Genomic DNA, 20942 nt, shown 5'->3' with positions numbered 1-20942 from the left:
CGCGACCCGCAGATTGCGAGTCGAGTGTCCTAACCACCTGGCCATGCGGGCCATTTGACTGGTACAACATTAAATTCGAACAGATAGTTGAAGCAACTTAAAACATACCATATCATTTTTTCTGCTGATTTATCTAATTTTCTCTAACATTTGTTTAAAGCTAGCTTACTTAAAATAACATCACAGGAACAAAACATTAGGAAATGAACAACTGTCAACGTCAATACGAAGATATGTTTAGCTAAAAGCAGAAAGAGGAGATTAATTTTGAAAAAGTGTCTTGGAGAATGACTTTCTTGTAGGCGGCTACAATTAGGAAAATACAAAAAGTATATATTTTTTCAAAGTATATGAGTTTAGCGTCCTTCTTCTTTAGTTCAATTTATTTGTAATATTTCTTCGGTCCGTATTTTATGCACCGGTCAACAAAATAGGTGCAGAACGCCCTACCATCAAAGGTAAGATGGATTATTCAAAATTCCCACCGTACACGATTCATTGTTTTATGATATACTTCCTAATGAGTGAATAATCACGTGACAAACAAACTAACATTGGTCAAACTTATGCGAATGAAGACTGGCGTCTTTTACATAGTTTGTAGCTTGTTTTGTGTAATCCGACTCTCCTGATATATTCTCTCTTTAATCTTCTGTTCGTTCTGTAGGTAGCAATAAATTATCTTTGTCATACATCATGGAACTATCATGAAGCTTGTCGTAATTTATTTCATTTGCTCTTTAGATACAGCGTGCTACAGAGAAAAAGAGAAGCAGAATTTTTCAGTTCATCCAGAGGCGTCGCTAGGTATTTAAAAGATTCGGGGCTCGGGCCCAAAAGCGCGGGAAATTTTAGCGTTTCAGTACCGTATCGATCATGGGTTTCTTTTCTGAATTTTCAAGACACCAACTGGGGATTCGGAGCACTGTCAAGTAGAATCTGGACAGGGACCCTGGGTGCCAGTGCCTAACAACGCCTCTGAGTTCCTCAGTTAATGATTAACTTAGAATTTGTTGAACGTTCTTATAAAGGAAAATCAATGAATCTTACAAGTAATATTTTGTACCTTTAAAAAAATATATTTATTTTCAGTTGGCAACAATACAATAAGTATTTACGAGCTAGCAGTTCATACCGATTTTACTCTTTTCTCCATCAAGTTATTTATAAGAAAGGGTATCGAAGTATTATACTCAAATATGTATGCGGCGGATTTTATGAACTTCATTGGTATTTGGAAAAAATAATTAAATCAAATAGTATGGTTACTTCTGAAAAACAGAAACTCTGAAAATTTTTTAAAAAAAATTTATTAGGATAAAATAACTTTAAATACACTACCGTCGAAACAATTTGGAAACCAATATATATATACGTATGACTAGTACTTGAAAGTAGATTTTTAAGTTATAGTATTATAAAAATTAGTGTATCAGAATGTCTCTTTTCTTTGCAGTTCTACCAAAAAGTAATGAATAAGTAGTTAAATCTAAGCTATTCTACACTATGATTATAATATAGAAAATACTATTAAGGACTCTAGATATGTGTACCGAAGTACTAGTTGACTAAATTTGAGATTCACATGTGAGAATAAGTCGTTTGTTTTTTATTCTATTAATTGTAACTTACATAGCTCATTCGTATTCGTCTCAAACTAGAACACCGACTTTTTTTATTGGTATTTAATGTTTATCATCCTTTTTTGGTTTGTTTGTTTTTTGAATTTCGCGCAAAGCTACACTAGGGCTATCTGCGCTAGCTGTCCCTAATTTAGCAGTGTAAGACTAGAGGGAAGGCAGCTAGTCATCACCACCCACCGCAAACTCTTGGGCTACTCTTTTACCAACGAATAGTGGGATTGACCCTCACTTTATAACGCCCCCACGGCTGAAAGGGCCAGCATGTTTGGTGGGACAGGGATTCGAACCCGCGACCCTGAGATTTCGAGTCGAGTGCCCTAGCCACCTGGCCATGCCGGGCCACTCCTTTTTGGTACAGAAGACGGTTGATCTAACCTCGCATTTTTCTAAAAGAAAAAGTATATTTTTTGCACATTGACTATATCCATATTTTTTTCGAATGCCTAGAATAATATTATTCTAAGAGTAAAATAATTTTTAAAGTATATTTTAGACACTAAAACATATGACGTTAAATACTGTATTTCATATATTATAAGGAAAAAAACCCGGATTTTTACAATACTCTAGAAATGATTTGGTCAATATTTTCCAAGTTTTTCCGTCTTAATTTGTCTGTTAGCGGGCAGTATAATTATACAAAATAAAACAACTAATGTCTTTCATTGACTAGAATGACTACTTATAGCCTTATGTAGTAATCAAAGATAGCAGAAAATGCTTTTCTATTTCAACCTTTGTTTCGCTTTTGCGGCTTCATCAAGGCTAGTACAAAAACTGATTGATATGGATTTCATATTTTCATATTAATCAGTTTTAACACTAGCCATGATGAAGCCGCAAGTTTTTTTTTATTATTGACTGGAAAGTAAGGGCCGTTTTTTCTAAATTTATTTTCAAAAAGTCGTGTATTCGATGCGTTAGAATAACTATAAATTAAAAAATACGATTGAGTTATATAACTATATTCAATTTCAACCAGACTGAGAATGACTTTGTTTTAACAATATATGTATTATAAAAACTCATTATTTTGATATCTGTTTCTGAAAGGTGGTAAATAATATATACACTGCAAAGTTACTGCTATGTAGTCAGTTTACTACAAATCCAGGTATTATATTGTATACTTCCTTACTAATATGAACGGTATAGGCCCTGCCAGGTGGTTAGGTCGCTCGACTTGCAATCTGAGGGTCGCGGGTTCGAATCCCCGTCCCACCAAACATGCGCGCCCTTTCAGCCGTGGGAGCGATATAATGTGATGGTCAATCCCACGATTCGTTGGTAAAAGAGTAGCCCAAGAGTTGACGGTGGGTAGTGATGACTAGCTGTCTTTCACTGCTAAATAAGGGACGGCTAGCTCGAAATTCAAAAACAAATAAAACACAATCGAACTGAAATAGGTAAATATTTAAATTCAGAAAGAAGTTTCTCATCGTATTGATTATTTATGAAATTTTCTTGATTTTTATTCAAAGTAATAAGTATGGTCAAATATAATAGTTAAATTCTTGAGAAATTCTTTGTTTTTTTTTCAAAACAACCAAAATACGACTGACTAAACACAGTCTTATAACTTAATGGTAAGAAATTAATCCGATAAAATAGACACTTTTATTTAGGTTCTCGGTGATAATATGCTCTCTGTATAAATGAAATTGTTCCACGTGTATGATATATAAGACAAACTCTTTTGAAATTAGATTTTCAAAATTCATATGTGATGGTCAATCCCACTATTCGTTGGTAAAAGAGTAGCCCAAGAGTTGGCGGTGGGTGGTGATGACTAGCTGCCTTCCCTCTAGTCTTACACTGCTAAATTAGGTATGGCTAGCGCAGATAGCCCTCGTGTAGCTTTGCGCGAAATTCAAAACAAACAAACAAACAATCCTTTTCAAAATCGTTGTTCATCTTCACATGTTTTAACGTTCCTTTCTTCAACTAACTGTTTTTCATGAAGTTCTTTGTAAAACACTTTTTGTTTAATAATTTACTATGTATTTGTTACTTATGGTCAATCCGAACTTCGTTTAAGTGTTTTAAAACTGTTGCTTTTAAATTTTTCACTAAGATTGGAAGTCTTGACAATACAATTAATAGAGCTAATTTAACACAGTATTTCTTCTTGAACAATCTAAGGGAATTATAGTGAAATGTAAAAACTACATGGTTATTTTTTCTTCTAACTTTTGGTTATGTTCCTTTTCGGCTGCTACCTGCATTACATAAATTTATGTTAATGTTGCAAAAACTACGTTTTTACACTTGTTTGATTGCTCTAAAAACTAGTCTATAATTTATTTAAGTAACATAACAACTTAAAGTTACAACATGATGAAGTGGTATTATACAACAAATAGTAGTTTTATTATATAGCGGTTTACAGATCGACGAAATATTGGCGGGTGAGATTGGAGTAGATTTTGCACTCATGTTTCCAGAATTTTAATGGATTATATCGAGTAAAAAACAATAGAGGTTATAGAGTAGCCAGCAAGAAGTTCTGATCAGAATCCCATAAATTACGTTGGTTCTACATGAACGTTGTGTTAATCAATATTTTAACCTACCACACAATTTCCGACACACAGTGTCGCATTTTATGGGACAGGATCCTCATATTCTTTGATTAATCAGAAATTTTCTGTGCAGATGCGAAGAATGTAGCAATAATGCCACGAAGAAAATTCTTATTTGAATATCTATTCCTGTAATATGCGACTTATTCAAATATAAATGCTCACACCGGCCTAGTGGTTAGGGTGCTCGATTCGCGATATGAGTGTCACTCGCCCTTTCTGCCTATAATGGTGTTATAATATGACGGTCAATCCCACTACTCATTTTTAAAGAGCAGCCCATGAGTTGAAAGCGTGTGGCGTTGACTAGCTGTCTAACATCTAGTCTATCACTTCAGAATTAGGAACGACTAGCGTATATAGTCCTCGAGTAGCTTCGTGCGAATTTGAACAGGCAAAATCTCATCACTTTGAATTTGGGGTTCTCACATTCTCCTAGTATTAAATAGACATACACTTTCAATGAACCTAATTCGATATTGGTATTCTGTATATAAATACTGCTCCCAAAAGAAGCTTTTATTTTAACTTTATTCCTTCTTTGGCTGAAGAGCAACTTAACTCTAAAATATTTTATTGTTGGAGTTGTTTCTTTATATATTTGATATTTTTCATCGTTTTACATTGCACGTTATCATTTCTACCTGTATCTGTAAACAACGTAAATCTTCTTTATTTGCATTATATTTTCTCAGGTGAAGTGTATTAATATTCTTATATACTTATCTTTGTTAATTTCAACATAGTGGCGAGATCAAGAAATTGAAGAGGCTCATAGGGCAAAAACGGATGATGAATCATCACTTTGCATTATTTCTGAAAGTAGTAACTCTTTGTACGATTTAGAAGAATGGAGACATAAGACCTTCGGCCCTCACTTACGAACAAAAGTCTATGATGAAGAAAATTGCATAAATTTAGAGACACCTCTCGTGAATACCCTTACTGAAGGAGAAATGGTTAGTATTGCAATTTTGTTTACCTTAGCCAGACATACATACATAATAGTATAATCATAAAATAATCGTGAGAAATTCATATACAAGATAAACCACTTCGTTTAAACCACTTAAACGAAGTTTGGAATGACCATAAGTAACAAATACATAGTAAATTATTAAACAAAAAGTGTTTTACAAAGAAATTCAAAAAACAGTTAGTGGAAGAAAGGAACGTTACGAGATGAGTTCGAATCGTAAACGTTAAAACATGTGAAGATGAACAACGCTTTTGAAAAGGAGGAAATCATTAATGTCTCATATTGACTGTTCAGTTGTATGTTAATATCATCATATCATCATATGATTTTACGTCTTCTATCTTCAATGCCTTTTTTTATTTTTAGCGTTGAAGTTTCATATTCTTACATGCATTTAATCAGTTCAGATGCACTTAAGAACTCAGTTCTTACATCTATTATAGTTTTCCGTGTATCATTATACGTTTGTCGTTATAAAGATCAGGCCTTCATACGAATAAATTATATTTTAAACTAAAGTATATTGATGATTTTCAAATCAGAGGTTTCTCTATTGTTTCATTTTCATAACAAAACAATTGTGGATTGTTTATTTGTATTATTGGGAAGTTTTTGAGATTGAGGAATACTGTGATTCGTGTTATAGGGGGATTACTGCTGTTTTGATGCTCGATTATGGGAAGTAGTTTAAATTCAGCTGAAGGATTTGTTTGGTATATTCAATAATAAATATGTCTGTGTTATCTGGATGTGGTGTTTTGTATAATATATTCTTAGTATTCTTTCCAGCTCGTCTTATAAAAATCGTTACAAGAGGAAAACTAAATCTGAGATTATTAATGTAATAATTTTGAATACAAAACCCGCCTAGCATCTGATTACTTACGTGTTATGATTGCCTATTTGGTTGGTATTATGTTAGAGATACGATTACTTACTTGGACATTGTCTGTATATTCGCTTTAAATTGTTTTAGTCATGCAAGTACTCTAACACTGAGGGCACATTCTTTCACAATTTTGTCTAAATTTTGCTTAAATTACTAAATAATATCCACATTACACTGTGAATGACTTGTGCGACATTAAACCATCCAATTATGTTACATATGAAGATTGTCTCTTATCGTTTACATTCCAGAGTTCTCTACAGTCTTTCCGGCTTGGACATATAATTTCTACAGATGTGTGAATGTGATCCTTCTTGTTTCAAACCACTTCTCATCGGTTGTTTTGCCATAAGCTGTCAGACTGTGCCTTTTCTATGTAGTAAGCATTTCGTGACAACTACAAATTTTATATTGCTATCCGACACCTCGATTTACTGGATGGTAACTCCTTTTCAGTTAATGACCCAAACTCCAAATAATATGCTTACGTTTTAACTCTATGTTCACCTATATGTAGTAAAACTTTGGACCTCCATATTACATTTTGTATTTTATCATTCATAATGTCTGTATAATAGTTTCCAATAAAATCTTGAGAGATGTATTAGCTGACTGAACCAAGTTTAATTAACAATAGTACGCCAAAGAAATATATATATATATATGTAATAAAATATTCAAGTGAAATGTAGAGGACAACAAGTGAGTAAAATTTCTTACATAGTTTAATTAAACATCGTTCATAATTATAATTATTGGAACTCAATTCATGTTACAAAGAACTTAGGGAAGAACAAAAAATAAATAAGTTACAAACCAAGAAACGTGATAACAATGGCGCTTTCGGAAAGTATATCTTCCTTCTGAAATTACTCGAGTTAACGACTATTTTTATAGATGATCGATGACATCCGAAAAGATGTACACGGTGTACTAGTGTCAGTATAACATCCATACTTTTTAGATGAGTCTCATACGATATCTATATCATAATGTTGTGATCTTTCTTATAAAAATATAAAACAATGAAAATTTTGAGCATAAAATCATAATTAATTTAAATTGTTTTAGGAGTTTAGCTATATTTTTGAAACCACAAATGTGTCTAAGATTTAGTATGCCTTTATCGAAACGTGAACGTTTTTTTTACTATGAATATATAGTAAGAGTAACACCTATCTCAAATCATTGGTATTGTATCGAACTAAAAGTTCCTACTGTATGGTGATATTGTTGAGTGCGAAGGATGTCAGTGCCACGCTCCTTCTCAAGTTACAGCTTATGGAGTTAACCTTTGAAGTTAATAAGAATACAAATATTGAAGTATCTTAATTCTTTAAATTCAGGTGATACAAGTTTAAAACACGTTCAATATATAGATAAAATTTAAAATCACGATTTATTCATGAGCATGGTTCAATGTCTAAAGGAACTAATTCTTTTTAAATAAGAAATATATAGAGAATAATGGAGTGTGTTTTTTAGAAGCATAAATTCTGAAATAGAATAATACATATTACAAAACGGTATTAAATGATACTAAATATATTTTGGGATCCATTAAAAAACAAAATCCATTAAAAAACAAAATATTTTATCAATGTAAGAGACGCCTGACATTATCAGGATACAATACTAACGGCTTAATTAAAAATTGATTATGTTTCCATTAAGCTACAATAAATCTACATTATAAGACACATAATGAACTAATTACATAGAAATAAGGTATGGGCAAATTTCAGTAACGAATATTTTAATTGTCTTATTTCATTTTGTTGTTTATTGTTGCTATTTATTACTATTTCTAAATGTAAATACAAGTTGCTTTTAACTAAAAACTGATTATTGGATGATAGCCTCAATTCTAGTTTAGAGTGACTTTAATCAGCTTAAGTTATAAATTGAACTGTATAAAAAGTTTCGATGCCTACGCCTTTGTTTACGAGTGTTGTAGTTCAGTTTTGTTTCATGATCTATTTGAAAACTAGTTTGAAGAAACTAAAATAATATTAAGAAACTAGTATTAATTTAAAATACACATATAATATTTAAATTATTTTATCGAAATGACATTTCAAGAAGACGAGAGTTTGTGCTTTACAGAAGTCAAACGTCATTAAAATATTTTTAAAGAGAATATGGTAGCATTCTTTAATAAGGCAAAACATTACTTGATATTTAGTTGTGAAGTGTATTTAACTTGTTTTATTTGTTTGCTGTTAAGTACGAATCTACACAATGACTTATCTGTGCTCTGCCCAGTATGGATAAGAAACCCGAATTATAGTAATATAAGCCCTCAGACGTAACGCCGAGTCCCTGGGCTCGAGTTTTGGATTTGATACAAGGGCAACTGTTCCTCCAAAATACCCCTACTTTTCACTTATTTCATCAGCCTCGAAGTAATTCTTTAATCACCACATTTTAAATAAAAACTACGCAGAAAAATGAAATGTTATCGTGAACAAAAATACGTGTACACTTAAATAGCACTCTTGAGCCTTTTCACGGGAAATAGAAAACATAGTACAGACATTCAGACACATATTTTCAACTTATTCGACTGTACAAAGGATAAAATATATTGTTAGTAATAAATGTCTATTTTTCTTTATGTTTTAAGGCCAAGTAAGTAATATTTGTGTTAAAATAGGAAAATAATATTTATTAATTAACATTTAAACACTACTTAAAACTTTTTAAAACACTGGCTCTATAACGTTATTAATATTAGGCCTATTTGTATTCTAATTTATTCACTAGGCCTAATACATAAACGTAATGTATGGCTTAGCTGAAACAATACAATGTCAAAAAACTTCTTAATTAAACTATTTTCCTGATATATCACCGAAGTAATAACAAAAATAATAAAACAAACCTTTCTAACAAACCAAAATAAATATTGAGCATTCAACATAAACACCATAGTTGGCCTAAGAACAATCAGGTGATAGTTTTGTTGCTAAGCGACGATGTATATTGTTAAGCATTACCAAAAAGGGAGCGTGAAAGCGTTCTCGACAGTGTGACAAAGGGAATAAGCATTTTATAATTACTGATAAGGCAATGGTTGTATTTTGTCATTGTTTTTATCTACCCATTAAAAATGTCCAGGCAGAACTTCCTGTAAAAACGAAATAAAGTTATGACTAATGCTCCCAAATAGTGTTTTACTTATTTTTCGAGTTTATGTTAATCTGTTGTTTTATCGCAAAGCTACAAACGGGCTGCCTGTGCTCTACTTACCGCAAGAAATATAACTCCGAATTTTAGCATTGTAAGTGCGTATACTTACTGCTGACCAACCTTCGGACATTTTGTAAATTAAAGGTATTGATTAGTTGTTGCGTGAATTAAGAAATATGTATCATATCTCGCAATATACAAAAAAAGAAAGATATTTAAGTGAAAAATTGCCCAGACGTTGTTTTTCCTTTATTTAATGTGGCAAATAGTTTTTATATTGTTCATCCCTAAGACTTTAATTTGTAAACTCTACTCAGAAATATATTTTACACAAATAGCTTTAACTAATTTGGTAGGAAAATGATAATTTCATATATGTAAGAAGTCGTTGATGTTTGTATTGATGAAAAATATTATACTGTAAACAATGAAGCTAATTACCTAAGTTTTTTTGTTTTTGAGATAAAGGTTTCAAACCAGGTTATGACTAAACCGGTGACTGTTATATCAAAACATTTTATGGTTTGCCTGGTAAATCTTTCTATACCGAGACTTTGTTTGGAGTGACTTTGGTGCAGTTTTACTCATGTGTATTCTATTAGTCCTATTCGAGGGATACAATTAGATTATCTTTGAAACAAAAAGTATCTGTATTTATAGATAAAAAGCGCGTTCTAGGAATTTATCAAATGTTTTTATTTTTTTCACTAACTGTGTTTGTAGAAAACTATATCATCAGATGCTAGTAGAGAGCACTGTGTAAAAAATGACCAAATGACCAAAAGTAAGTAGAAATAGTGTTAAAATAATAAAATATTAAAATTATATGCTTGTTTTTCTTTATACACCAATTACTGGGATCTCTGATTTTAGACTATTGAAAGGAATATTGAAGTCTAAGCTTTATCAATACATTGGATTGCATAACACTAAGAAAATGTAATAACATATTGTGCCATGAAACGAAATAAATACGTTTTAGGTACGGTTTCTTCACGCCCAAATGTCGTCACTAAATTAATTAAATAAAATAAATTAATAAAATTAATTAATTTAATAAATAATTGATGTCAAAATTGCGATTGTTGATTTTTGAAGGAAATTATGACAAAAAATGAAGTACTATGAAATTTATTCAGAAATACTATTAGTTATTTAATGCATGTTAAGTTACATAGATTGTATATGTCATGTATCAAGAAAGAAAGAATGATCAGGAAAGTCATTCTACCTACAAAATTGTGTATAAATATCATTTACTTTACCATTGAATCGACAGTATTTGATTTTTCTCTTCTGTTACATGTTATTTCTTTCTTACATGTGTATTTAGGATATGTTTATCTGAATACAGACATTACCTTACAAATTTACAGGTATTCATTCCTTCATTATTTGAACCTTAGGATCAACCGAGAATGTTGTAGCTTGTAGAAATTTCTGTATGATTTTGTTATTTACAGGTTTGTTTTTATAGAGTTAGATTCACTTCAATTTTGAAGGTTATGAAGAAAGCTTAATTTTGTCATTTCCATGAAATATCTATTTCACTTGGAGAAATTATGGTAAACTGTAGATTAATGAAAATATAAATTTAATGGACATGCTACAGAGTGTGTTATATTCACATACTCATTTTGATGTAATGATGATTTTTCTGTAAGCTTATGCCATAAGTTTTTTGAAACTTTGAACTCGAGAGGAATCCTACGAGTAGGAGTTGTGGATGTGTAACAACTTTCAAGTGAATAATCTCATAAAATAAATAAATTATTGAATTTACCGAAGACAATGCAGTTTTATTTATATACCAACCTATATATATTTTCATTGGTGAAAAAATGTTTCTTTCTAAAAAGTAAGAAGTTTTGACGCAATTATTTGTGTAATAACAAATTTATTTCTTTACAACGTTTCGTCTCTACAATAAGACATTATCACGTACAACGTTCAAGTACAAGTACATTCAAACAAGTCAGATGTATCCGCAATTTGAATATTATACGTGATCATATTTCACTGTTAAAGACGAAACGTTGTAGAGAAATAAATCCATTATCCCACAAATAGCTGTCTCAAATATCACATTTTTTGTAAGTGGGTACCCCTGAAACAGTAAATATTTTTTTTCAAAGTTACAAACCTACTATCTGTCAAAATACCTCATCCTCTATAAATTTATGTTTTACTGCCAAGAAAAATATAAAAAAAAACATAAATGTCGGATCTTAAACCGTTAAATTTGATATGATTAGCAACTATTAGGAATTAATCAGCTAAGATAGAGAAAATAATATCCTTTTTATTACACATGTTTGAAGTACCTCTGCTCGTTTTAACAACAAAAGCACAATATTTTTTTAAGCTGCCCTGTTCATAAAAAGTTCTGTGAACGTTCTGAAAACAGTAGACTAAAATTATGATAACAATAAAGGGTTTCAAAGATAGATCGCCAATACAAGTATATCCTAAGCTTTCATGTAATTGTCCTTTGAAAAATAATATCATGTGATGCAAATACTTTGTATTCCTCCAATCATCAGTTCTGACAAAGGTTTTTTAACTTGCAAGCTGTTCAGATCGGAAATACATATATAGGACTTCCAGCTAGTTATATATTTATAAATCAAGCCGTTTTAATTAATGTCTAAAAATTCGATCATTAAATCTAATGTCGTTAAATTTCGTAATAATAAAGACGCATAGAACTAATATTTGAATTTTCTAATTTTGACATTTTTTTAGTTTCCCTAATAAATCTGACAAATTATTGTAATTATGAAATTAATGTTTTGGGCTATATGATTCTTTTTTTTTTGTAATACTTCATATTTCCAGTGTCAGAACCTCAAAGTACCTTTAAATCTACTCATGTTTATAGATGTTGTTTTTTTCATGTTGATTTCGGCCATATTAGGAATGATTAACTAAAAAAATTTTTATAGAGTGATTCAAAGAAATATTAGGACAAATGATCACTGATTTAATGTTACAGTTAAATTTATATAATAAAAAACACTATGCAAAATACTACTAATATTTAATACTACCATAAGAGTAGTATTTTAAAATATGGGAATAAAATTATGGGAAACACTCATCTGTAGATCACATCTTCATATCAAACTTAAAGATTTAAGGAAATAATAATAATTCTAAACTAATTTCAGAAAATTTTATTCACACATTTTAAAATTGTTATTTTGAGAGTTTGTAACACTTATTTAATGTAATGTGCAAAGAAAAGTTAAAAAGTTCAAATGTATATTTGTGCACATATCCTCTTATGACTTCCCAGCAAATGACGTAAACAAAAAACAAATGAAGATCAACTTTGAAAGTAGCTACACGCAAAGTTTGAGCACAGTTGGATACAGCAGATTATAAATCATTTACCTCAATGTAGAGTGAATTAGGTTGTGTGAGAAATAGTTTATGGTTTCGTGGGAAAGTGAGTAGATGTTGCTCTTGTAGAGAAGAACAAAGAAATCTTATGGGAAGTTTAGAAGAATTAGAGATAAATCATAAACCTTGGTATTTTTTTTATATACTCCTTAGAAGTTATTTTCGTTCGTGAAAATGTTTGCGTGTCAGATTATATTTATTTGAAAACTAAGGTACTTTTAACGTATATTAAGACATCAGCTAAGCCTAGTTATGTTTAAAAAAATATACATAGTACGCGACGGTAAAATGTTTCAATAATACTGTTACCAAGATGTTGTTACCTAGCCTTACCTGACGCCATTTTGATAGGTCTAGTCGTAAGTTATCGACAACTTATTATCAATCTTTGCTGTTCATTACGAATTATAGTCTGATAGTGGTGATTACCACAATTGACAAAATAAAGTAATAAAAAAGATATGTTAATATCATTCAAGCTGAAGCTAATTGAATATATGACTTGAGATATTCTGATCAACAGTAAACAAAATTATAGGTCGAAAGGACGCTACAAAATTGGAAAATTTCAAAATATAAAAAGATGTTAATAAACGGCAGAATATGATAAAATACAAAGTAATACATAACACATCTTCAACGATTATATAGTGAACTCGTAGTTAATTATTCTAAAGATCTAGATATTTCGAGGTTATAATATATTTTTGCATATTCTACTAGGATTTTAGGAGTTTTAATAATAGTTCTTGCGCGTTATATGATCTGCCCTAAGTATGAGTGAATAAAAAAATAGTGTTGTATTAGATCGTCAAAAAATTAATGTCGCGTTTTGCAACACTTTCATTACCCCCCCCCAAAAAAAAAGAACAATGTAAATCATGTATGATAACTAAACGAACCGCCTAAACGTCACGTTAGTGTAGCCTATATAATGTGTGAAGTTTAATATACTCTTATCCTCTGTAGTGATGCTTCACGACAAGATATACATTCGGCATGTAATGCTGTTTGAATACAAGAAAAGAAACAACGCCTCTGCAGCCACAAAGACTATCAAAGAAGTTTATGGAAATGTTTTGAATATTCGTAAGTGTCAACGATGGTTCAGCAAATTTCGTTAAGGTGACTTTAGTCTTAACAATTGTGATGACAGGGGCCGACATGTTGGAATTGATATTGATGCTCTGAAGACGCGTGAAATGGCCCTGAAATTGCATGTCTCTCATGAAACAATACGAAAACAGCTAAGGAATAAAACTCCATAAAGAAGGTGTTTGGGTGCCCAACGAACTCGCCTCTACTGGCGCGTAAACCATTTTTTGAAAAGAATTGTTACCGGTGGTGAAAATTGGATTCTCTATGCAAATATTAAACGCCAAAAACAATGGCTCAGTCCTAGACAAAAACCACTTCCAACACCAAAAGCTGGACTCCATCCGTAGGAAGTGATGCTTTGCATTTCGTGGGACATCAAAGGAGTAATTCATTTCGAACTCCTCAATCGACAGCGAACTGTCAATGCAGAAATCTATAGTCAGCAGCTGGAACGTTTAAATCAAGCCCTTCATCAGAAATGCCCTTCACTCATCAATCGGAAAGGTGTTTTTCCTCCACGACAATGTACGTCCACATGTGGCACGTTTGACGAAACACAAGATTATGGAGTTGGGTTGGGAAGTTCTCCTCTACTTACCATATTCTCCAGATATGGCACCATCAGATTATCGTCTTTTTCGTTTGCTGCAACACCATCTTAATGGGAAAACGTATGCAAATGTAGAAGGTGTTAAAGAGGATATCGACATGTTTTTTGCTTCAAAGCCAAGATATTTATTTAATCAGCGCATCAACAGCCTGATTGTAAGATGGAAAAGCATCATCCATAAGAATGGAGACTATGTTCGGGTTTTTTCATCTAACAAAATGCGATATTATCCTCTTGACGACCTAATATTACAGAAATGTAATTTCCATTCGCCATCATCTCTCTCAAGTTCGTATGGAACTTCGACTTGAAATAAAACTAATAGAAAACAAGCATTAAAATGCTTTGATTTTTCTCCTATCAACTTACTGTAGTAAGACAAGAGACCTAGCGAAATTAGAATAGATGGAAAAAAGGTTATTTGTTTGTTTGTTTTAGTGCAAAACTACGCAATAGGCTCTCTGCTTTCTGTTCTTCACGGTGATTCAAATCCCGGATTCTAGCGTTGTGAGTCCTTAACTTACTTCTGACCGATTGGCGGACTAAAAATGGGGTATCTGCCCGCTCTATCCACCGCAGGAAACCGAACTCTGGATAGAAGCGAGGCAAAATAATATTTTTTAATGATTAATGCAATATTTTAAACATTTTGGTCATACAATATCTTTAATTTTTTTTTAAATCTTTTACGGACCTCTTTGTTTTAAAATGTATGTCCTGGTTGTCGAAAGAAGATTTCAACCAATTTGAGATGTTTTCTTTTTTATAATATAGCGTCTAGTTTTTTCACATTTTACCTTAAAGAGAAAATATTTATAGCTTTTCAAACATTATACATAACGAATCAATAAAATCAGTTCATTTTTATAACGCTATTAAATAAGATATTTTTTCATGAAGAAAAATAAGATTTTGCCATAAAGTAAATCCAGTTTTTTCGTTTGGCTCAGTCACTATCAAATAAAACGCAGTTACATAAAAAAATCATTAAGATTTTTAACAACCATCTCCAAAGAATCATATAATACAGTATGACACATCGGGACATAATACGACTGATGAAATTAATTTCTATATGTGTGGCCGTAAAAAATGCATTTTTGAAGAAAATTCTTTTTTTAACATAATCCTTTTCCCCGGTGACTCAGCGGTAAGTTTGGGTACCTATAACGCTAAAATTAGGGTTTCAATACCCACAGCTTAAAAAAGCACATATAGCACATTGTGTAGCTTTTTGCTTAATCAACCATCTTCAACATAGTTTTGAATAAATGTTATAAAAAAATGCTCTTTGAGATTAATAATTGAAAATTTGCATTTTTACTCTTTGCATTTTATGGGACAGCACAAAGTTAAATTAAATGGATAATGTTTTGAATACTTATTGAGTTAGAGATATAATTCATAAACAATATAGAATTCTTGATAAATCTTTTCAAAAAGATATATTAAATAAATTTGCAACTAGTCTTTGAGTTTTTCAACAACTTATTATTGTATGCAGCTTGCAATACACCATATCATGACAATACACATGTTCACGTCATTTATATTTATAGTTTCCAAAAGAAGAAAGATTGCACTCGATTCGCAATCTGCGGGTCGCGGGTTCGAATCCCCGTCCCACCAAACTTGTTCGCCCTTTCAGCCGTAGGGTCGTTATAAGGTGACAGTCAATCCCACTATTCGCCGGTAAAAGAGTAGCCCAAGAGTTGGCGGTGGGTGGTGATGACTAGTTACCTTCCCTCTAGTCTTACACTGCTAAATTAGGGACGGCTAGCGCATATAGCCCCCGTGTAGCTTTGCGCGAAATTAAAAAAAATAACGTTGATGATTTGATAATTTGATGAAAAATAGTGTTTTCAATTTAACTTTCAAAAGCACGTTAAAAGTAGAGTTTTCTTTTCCTTTTCTTTAAAAATTATTTTTCTTTAACTTCTTATTATCCTTTAAATGTTGTAATTTCAACTATAGTTATGAAACAGTTCATTAAGAAATATGTATTTTTAGTCACATTTTAAAGATGTACGTTTCATCTCCGAATAATATCTCTGAAAGAGAATGTTAATTCACTCTCATTTGAATTCCATTGCATGTACCATTGATCCAAAAATGTAGCTTTTAGCTGATCATTATAACAAAAATGTAGTTGTGAACTTATATTACTCAAAAACTAAGACAGATCTGTTGTTGACGCTATAGGTTTAATAATACGGTTCCTCTTCAACGAGATGTTTGATGATATTTTTTTTCTTATAATATAATGCCCCATTTTCATTTTTTTTTTTTGATTCTTGCAGTAAGACGAATGTTTAACATGAAGGAAACTTATACCAATCCGATGGAATTAAATAAAAGGTGCACGCGATTTTAATGTGAAATTTGGCGTCATTAAGTATGAAAAAGTCTACCTGAAATGTTTTGTAACAGGGAGTTTTTTGTGTCAAATAAAACGAACTTTTCAGTTCGCTTTACTAAGATGAAACCTCTTTTGTCATCAACTCGTGCTAATTTAAATATGTTAACTATTCAGCTATTGTTTCTATCAAGAACTATAAAGATTTTCTTATATTAGCTTTGCCATTACTACGGCTTTTAAGTTTTACCTAATTAGTAGCAATGTTTAGTGCTTTCACGTTAATATATCAACTTCAATTACTAATTTTAAACTTCCTATGATATCACTAAAAACATCTACAAATTTAACATACTGCTTAATGCATAAACAGGTTATTTATTACAATGCAATATACGATACAATATATTCAATTTCGAATTACATCATATATATTGTTTTTAGATAAAACTTCTGCAGTTTAACCTTTGAAATGTACATACTTATATATAAATAGATATATCAAACTTCAATTAAGTCACGTTTGTTTATTGTAATGCACATAACTAAAGTATAGACTGAAACCACATAGAATATATCAATAAAAAGAGTATTTTTAACAAAATAAATCTTGCTAAATTAATCTATGCTAGTCCTGTAGTTTAGTAGGACATTAGTGCATTTTATTATACTACTTTTAACATTGGCTCAAGCCCAAAGCGTCTCCTGGTGGCAGGTGGTCCCACGTGCAGTTTTTACTAATAGGTAGGTTATGAAACCTCACTAAAATGCACATTGCTTTCAACTAACAACACTCTGTAACTTCAATCTCATTTTAATTTTAGACATGAAACACGTAAACGTATATATACCTAAATAAATCAATTGTCTTTGGCATAATATTTATTTTAAAAATGAATGATGAGAAACTCAGAGGTAATTTTTTTTTATATATAAACACCATTTCCGTCCATTCTGAATTCTATTTTTACAAGATAAATAAACAAATTGGGACTTTGAAAACCTGTAAATTGGGATCGTAAAAACTGTAAGTAAACAAGGATGGAGATAATATAGACATTATTTACTCAAACAACAAATCCATATTTTTACTCCACCAAATGTGATTCTAGGTAACAGCGTGGAGCCAAAATAGAGATTTGTAATTTGATTAAATAAAGTCTACAGTATCTCCATCCTTGATTGCTTACTTTTTTACGATCCCTATATGCAAGTTTTTAACTTTTTATCTTGTTTGCTGGCTTGTTATGTTCACCTATGGGCAAAGGATTACTTGATGTGGTAGCTAACTTTGTACATTATAATGATAATAAACGTAGCTGGTAGCTAACTGATACTGTACAGAATGATTTTTTGTAGCTATTGACCATTTGATCGCGTTAGTTAATTCTATATGTAAAATGTTAAGCTGTAGCTGGAAATTCTCATGGCGATTTAGTTGAGAATAGAGTGAGCATTTATAGTTTATGTTTAACTAAATTCTCTATGTACAATGCATAGCAATGAGCCAATCTATGGCTAGACTAAGACACAACCCACACTAACGGCATATAAAATTTTACCAGTAGGTACCTGATGATGACAAAACCTTGTCGAAACGTTGTACATTTGCTGTTGTATTAAAGTTTTTCTTCATTATCCATTCAAGCCGTCTCCAGCCATTATTAGGATGCTTTCTTGGTGGTACTTAATTATGTCCCTATTTCAGAAAAAATTCAGCACACCTAGTAGTATATTCATACCAAATGGCATGCGCCTATTATAAAATGCACATTTCATCGGAAATCTGGAGCTAAGCTACTGGACTATGTCATCCTTCATAATTTTTTATGATAAGTTAAGCAGGCCGAGAACAATATATTTTTTTAATTTTGGACTGTGAGATTTGTATGCCTATCAATTAGAGTTTGCTCATAAGGTTTGTAAGTAGTAACTATTGGCACAATTGGTTTAATTTATATTATGATTTGGTTTGGTTGTTGTTAATCGTAAAGCTTCACAATGGGCTATCTGTGGTTTGTCCATCATGGATATCAAAACCCGATTTTTGCGTCATATACCTGCAAACTTAACATCACTTTCATTAAATAAGAACTCTTCGGCATTAGGCAAACTGGCATATTATTTTACTTTCCCTCTCCTATGGAAAACATGAAAATGGAAAATGGGGATTTTTCATGGTTATATACCTCCTATTGGGATTGAATATTTTAGTTTTTTATGTATATATATATAAAACTCATATGATTATTATTTCAGTTTTTCTTAGGCATAAGTTTCACCTTGATACGGCTCATTTATACCTGCACTAACTATTATTCTTTAAATATAGAACATTAAGAGTTACTTTCTACTCTTATACTTTTGTTTTCACTTGAGAATGTTTTAAACAAATTTAGCATACAGTTTTGTTTCTATTATGAAAAGTGAATTATAGTTATAGTAAAATGATGTTTGTTGAAAATTTATATATATTTTAAATATAAATTATAAGCTCACTTGTATACCTTCAAATTTTAATAAATTTGATGAAAAATTTATGTGAAAGCTAGTGTTTTGTTTCCATTCATCATATTAAACTATAGATTATATTCGCGATCTAAAAGAATGTAGATGAAATAATGTTGCAATATCTTACTGTGATGGAAAAAAATATAGCAGTTTCAATCAATTTTTGTAAACATGTTTTATGTACATAATTTTCCCTTCCTGAAAATAATAACATGATGCGCTATGTATGTGTTTGGACTTAGAAGTACTAAATTTTAGTTTCTTTCCTAGCTTAAATTTTTAGTGTATTATATCTTTTATAACTGATGCAATGAAATGTTTATCTTTTTTACCCCCCAGTGGTACAGCGTATGTTTGCGGACTTGCAACGCTAGAGACAGAGTTTCAATATCCGTGGTGAGCAGAGCACAGATAGCCCATTGTATAGCTTTGTGCTTAACTTCAAACAAAATCTTTCTTTCAGCCTGTTTTATGGTGTAGGGAATTTTAATGAATCATAACTATATTATAAGTTTTGTAAAGTCATAGTGTCGTCACTGTTTCACTGAAATTATAAAATTTTATAATTCAAGCAGAACAGGCATTTGAAATGATGCTGCAGTTATGTTTATCAGATAAAATTTAAAACTTATTACTCATATCTTTCAAAAATGTTAAATCATTAAAGAAAATTAAAATGTTTCATACTCACATTTTAGGAAGACTGAAACCTATTTTAACTTTTAGATTTAAAATTTTCCCTAATATTGTTTCGATTTATGTGAATAATTTAATTTATGCTAAATTCTAATATCATTGTGCAAATTTATAAATGTTTTCGTCTTTTAGTTATTAATTATCAGTAAACGAATGCCTATTTTTTGTTATCTCTTTTTATTTTACTTATCTGATATTAATAACAATACTAGCTGAATACTGAATTAATTGATACTCTATAATGTTTAATTATCTCCTTCACCATTAAAATACCACATCTCCAAATGATAAAACTGTTAAGAAAATTATAATATAAAAAAGCAGTAAAAATATTCTTACAGAAGTACTGTCCCAAAAAATATATTAATACGTTTAGTGTGTATTAGAGGACGATAGTATGTGCTCTATATCCTCTCAGTTAACTTTTTAAATTATCATTCCTTCCAGAATTCAAAGTTTATATGCAGGGAAAAGCTCAAGTGAGAGTTTAATTTTCAATGTTTTGAGAACTAGTAAAACATGGGTTTGCTAATTAGCAATTAGGCGACTTTTTTTTTGACAGGGAATATAGCACTTGACGGCCAGAAATAGAAAGCTATCTTTACTGTCGGTGAATCGGACAAAAGACAAGGATAGATGCACCTCCTGTCAACTTCCAGTGGACACAGGTTTTGGATATGAAGAACTTTACATATACACGCCTGGCTAGATTCAAGCTACTATTGAGATGAAGACATTTTTTTCAGTATAAATTTTAACCTTATCCCCAATAAAACGGACAAAAAATAAAATGACCATTGAAAATAAATCACAGATGTTTAAGAATATGATACATTACCCCGTAAAAATAAATAACAATTAAAATGGAATACATAATAGTAAAGACAAATGTGCTATAGAATATATCATATGCCCCCAGTGGCATAGAGGTATGTCTGCGGACTTATAACGCTAAAAAACCGGGATTCGATACCCGTGGTG

General features: G+C 31.0%; 1 protein-coding gene across 4 annotated transcripts in view; it reads left to right on the top strand.

The window, feature by feature from the left end:
- The window catches only part of LOC111087314 (synaptogenesis protein syg-2-like), a 137670-nt gene extending 116931 nt beyond the window's left edge, over positions 1 to 20739 (top strand). For 2 of the 4 annotated variants that reach the window (XM_022393582.1, XM_022393716.1), the window contains exons 13-14: positions 4972 to 5184; positions 6345 to 6697. In XM_022393582.1, the coding sequence (XP_022249290.1) occupies positions 4972 to 5184; positions 6345 to 6395 (264 nt within the window). In that variant the 3' untranslated portion in view covers positions 6396 to 6697. Of the gene's footprint in view, positions 1 to 4971; positions 5185 to 6344; positions 6698 to 16698; positions 16884 to 20523 lie in introns of those variants that run through there. The other 2 variants (XM_022393618.1, XM_022393658.1) reach the window with 2 other exon arrangements.
- Positions 20740 to 20942: the final 203 nt, after the last annotated feature.

The sequence above is a fragment of the Limulus polyphemus genome, unplaced genomic scaffold, assembly GCF_000517525.1.
Source record: "Limulus polyphemus unplaced genomic scaffold, Limulus_polyphemus-2.1.2 Scaffold2, whole genome shotgun sequence".
Taxonomy (NCBI): Eukaryota; Metazoa; Arthropoda; class Merostomata; order Xiphosura; family Limulidae; genus Limulus; species Limulus polyphemus.
This window is presented reverse-complemented; position numbering and strand designations above follow the sequence as displayed.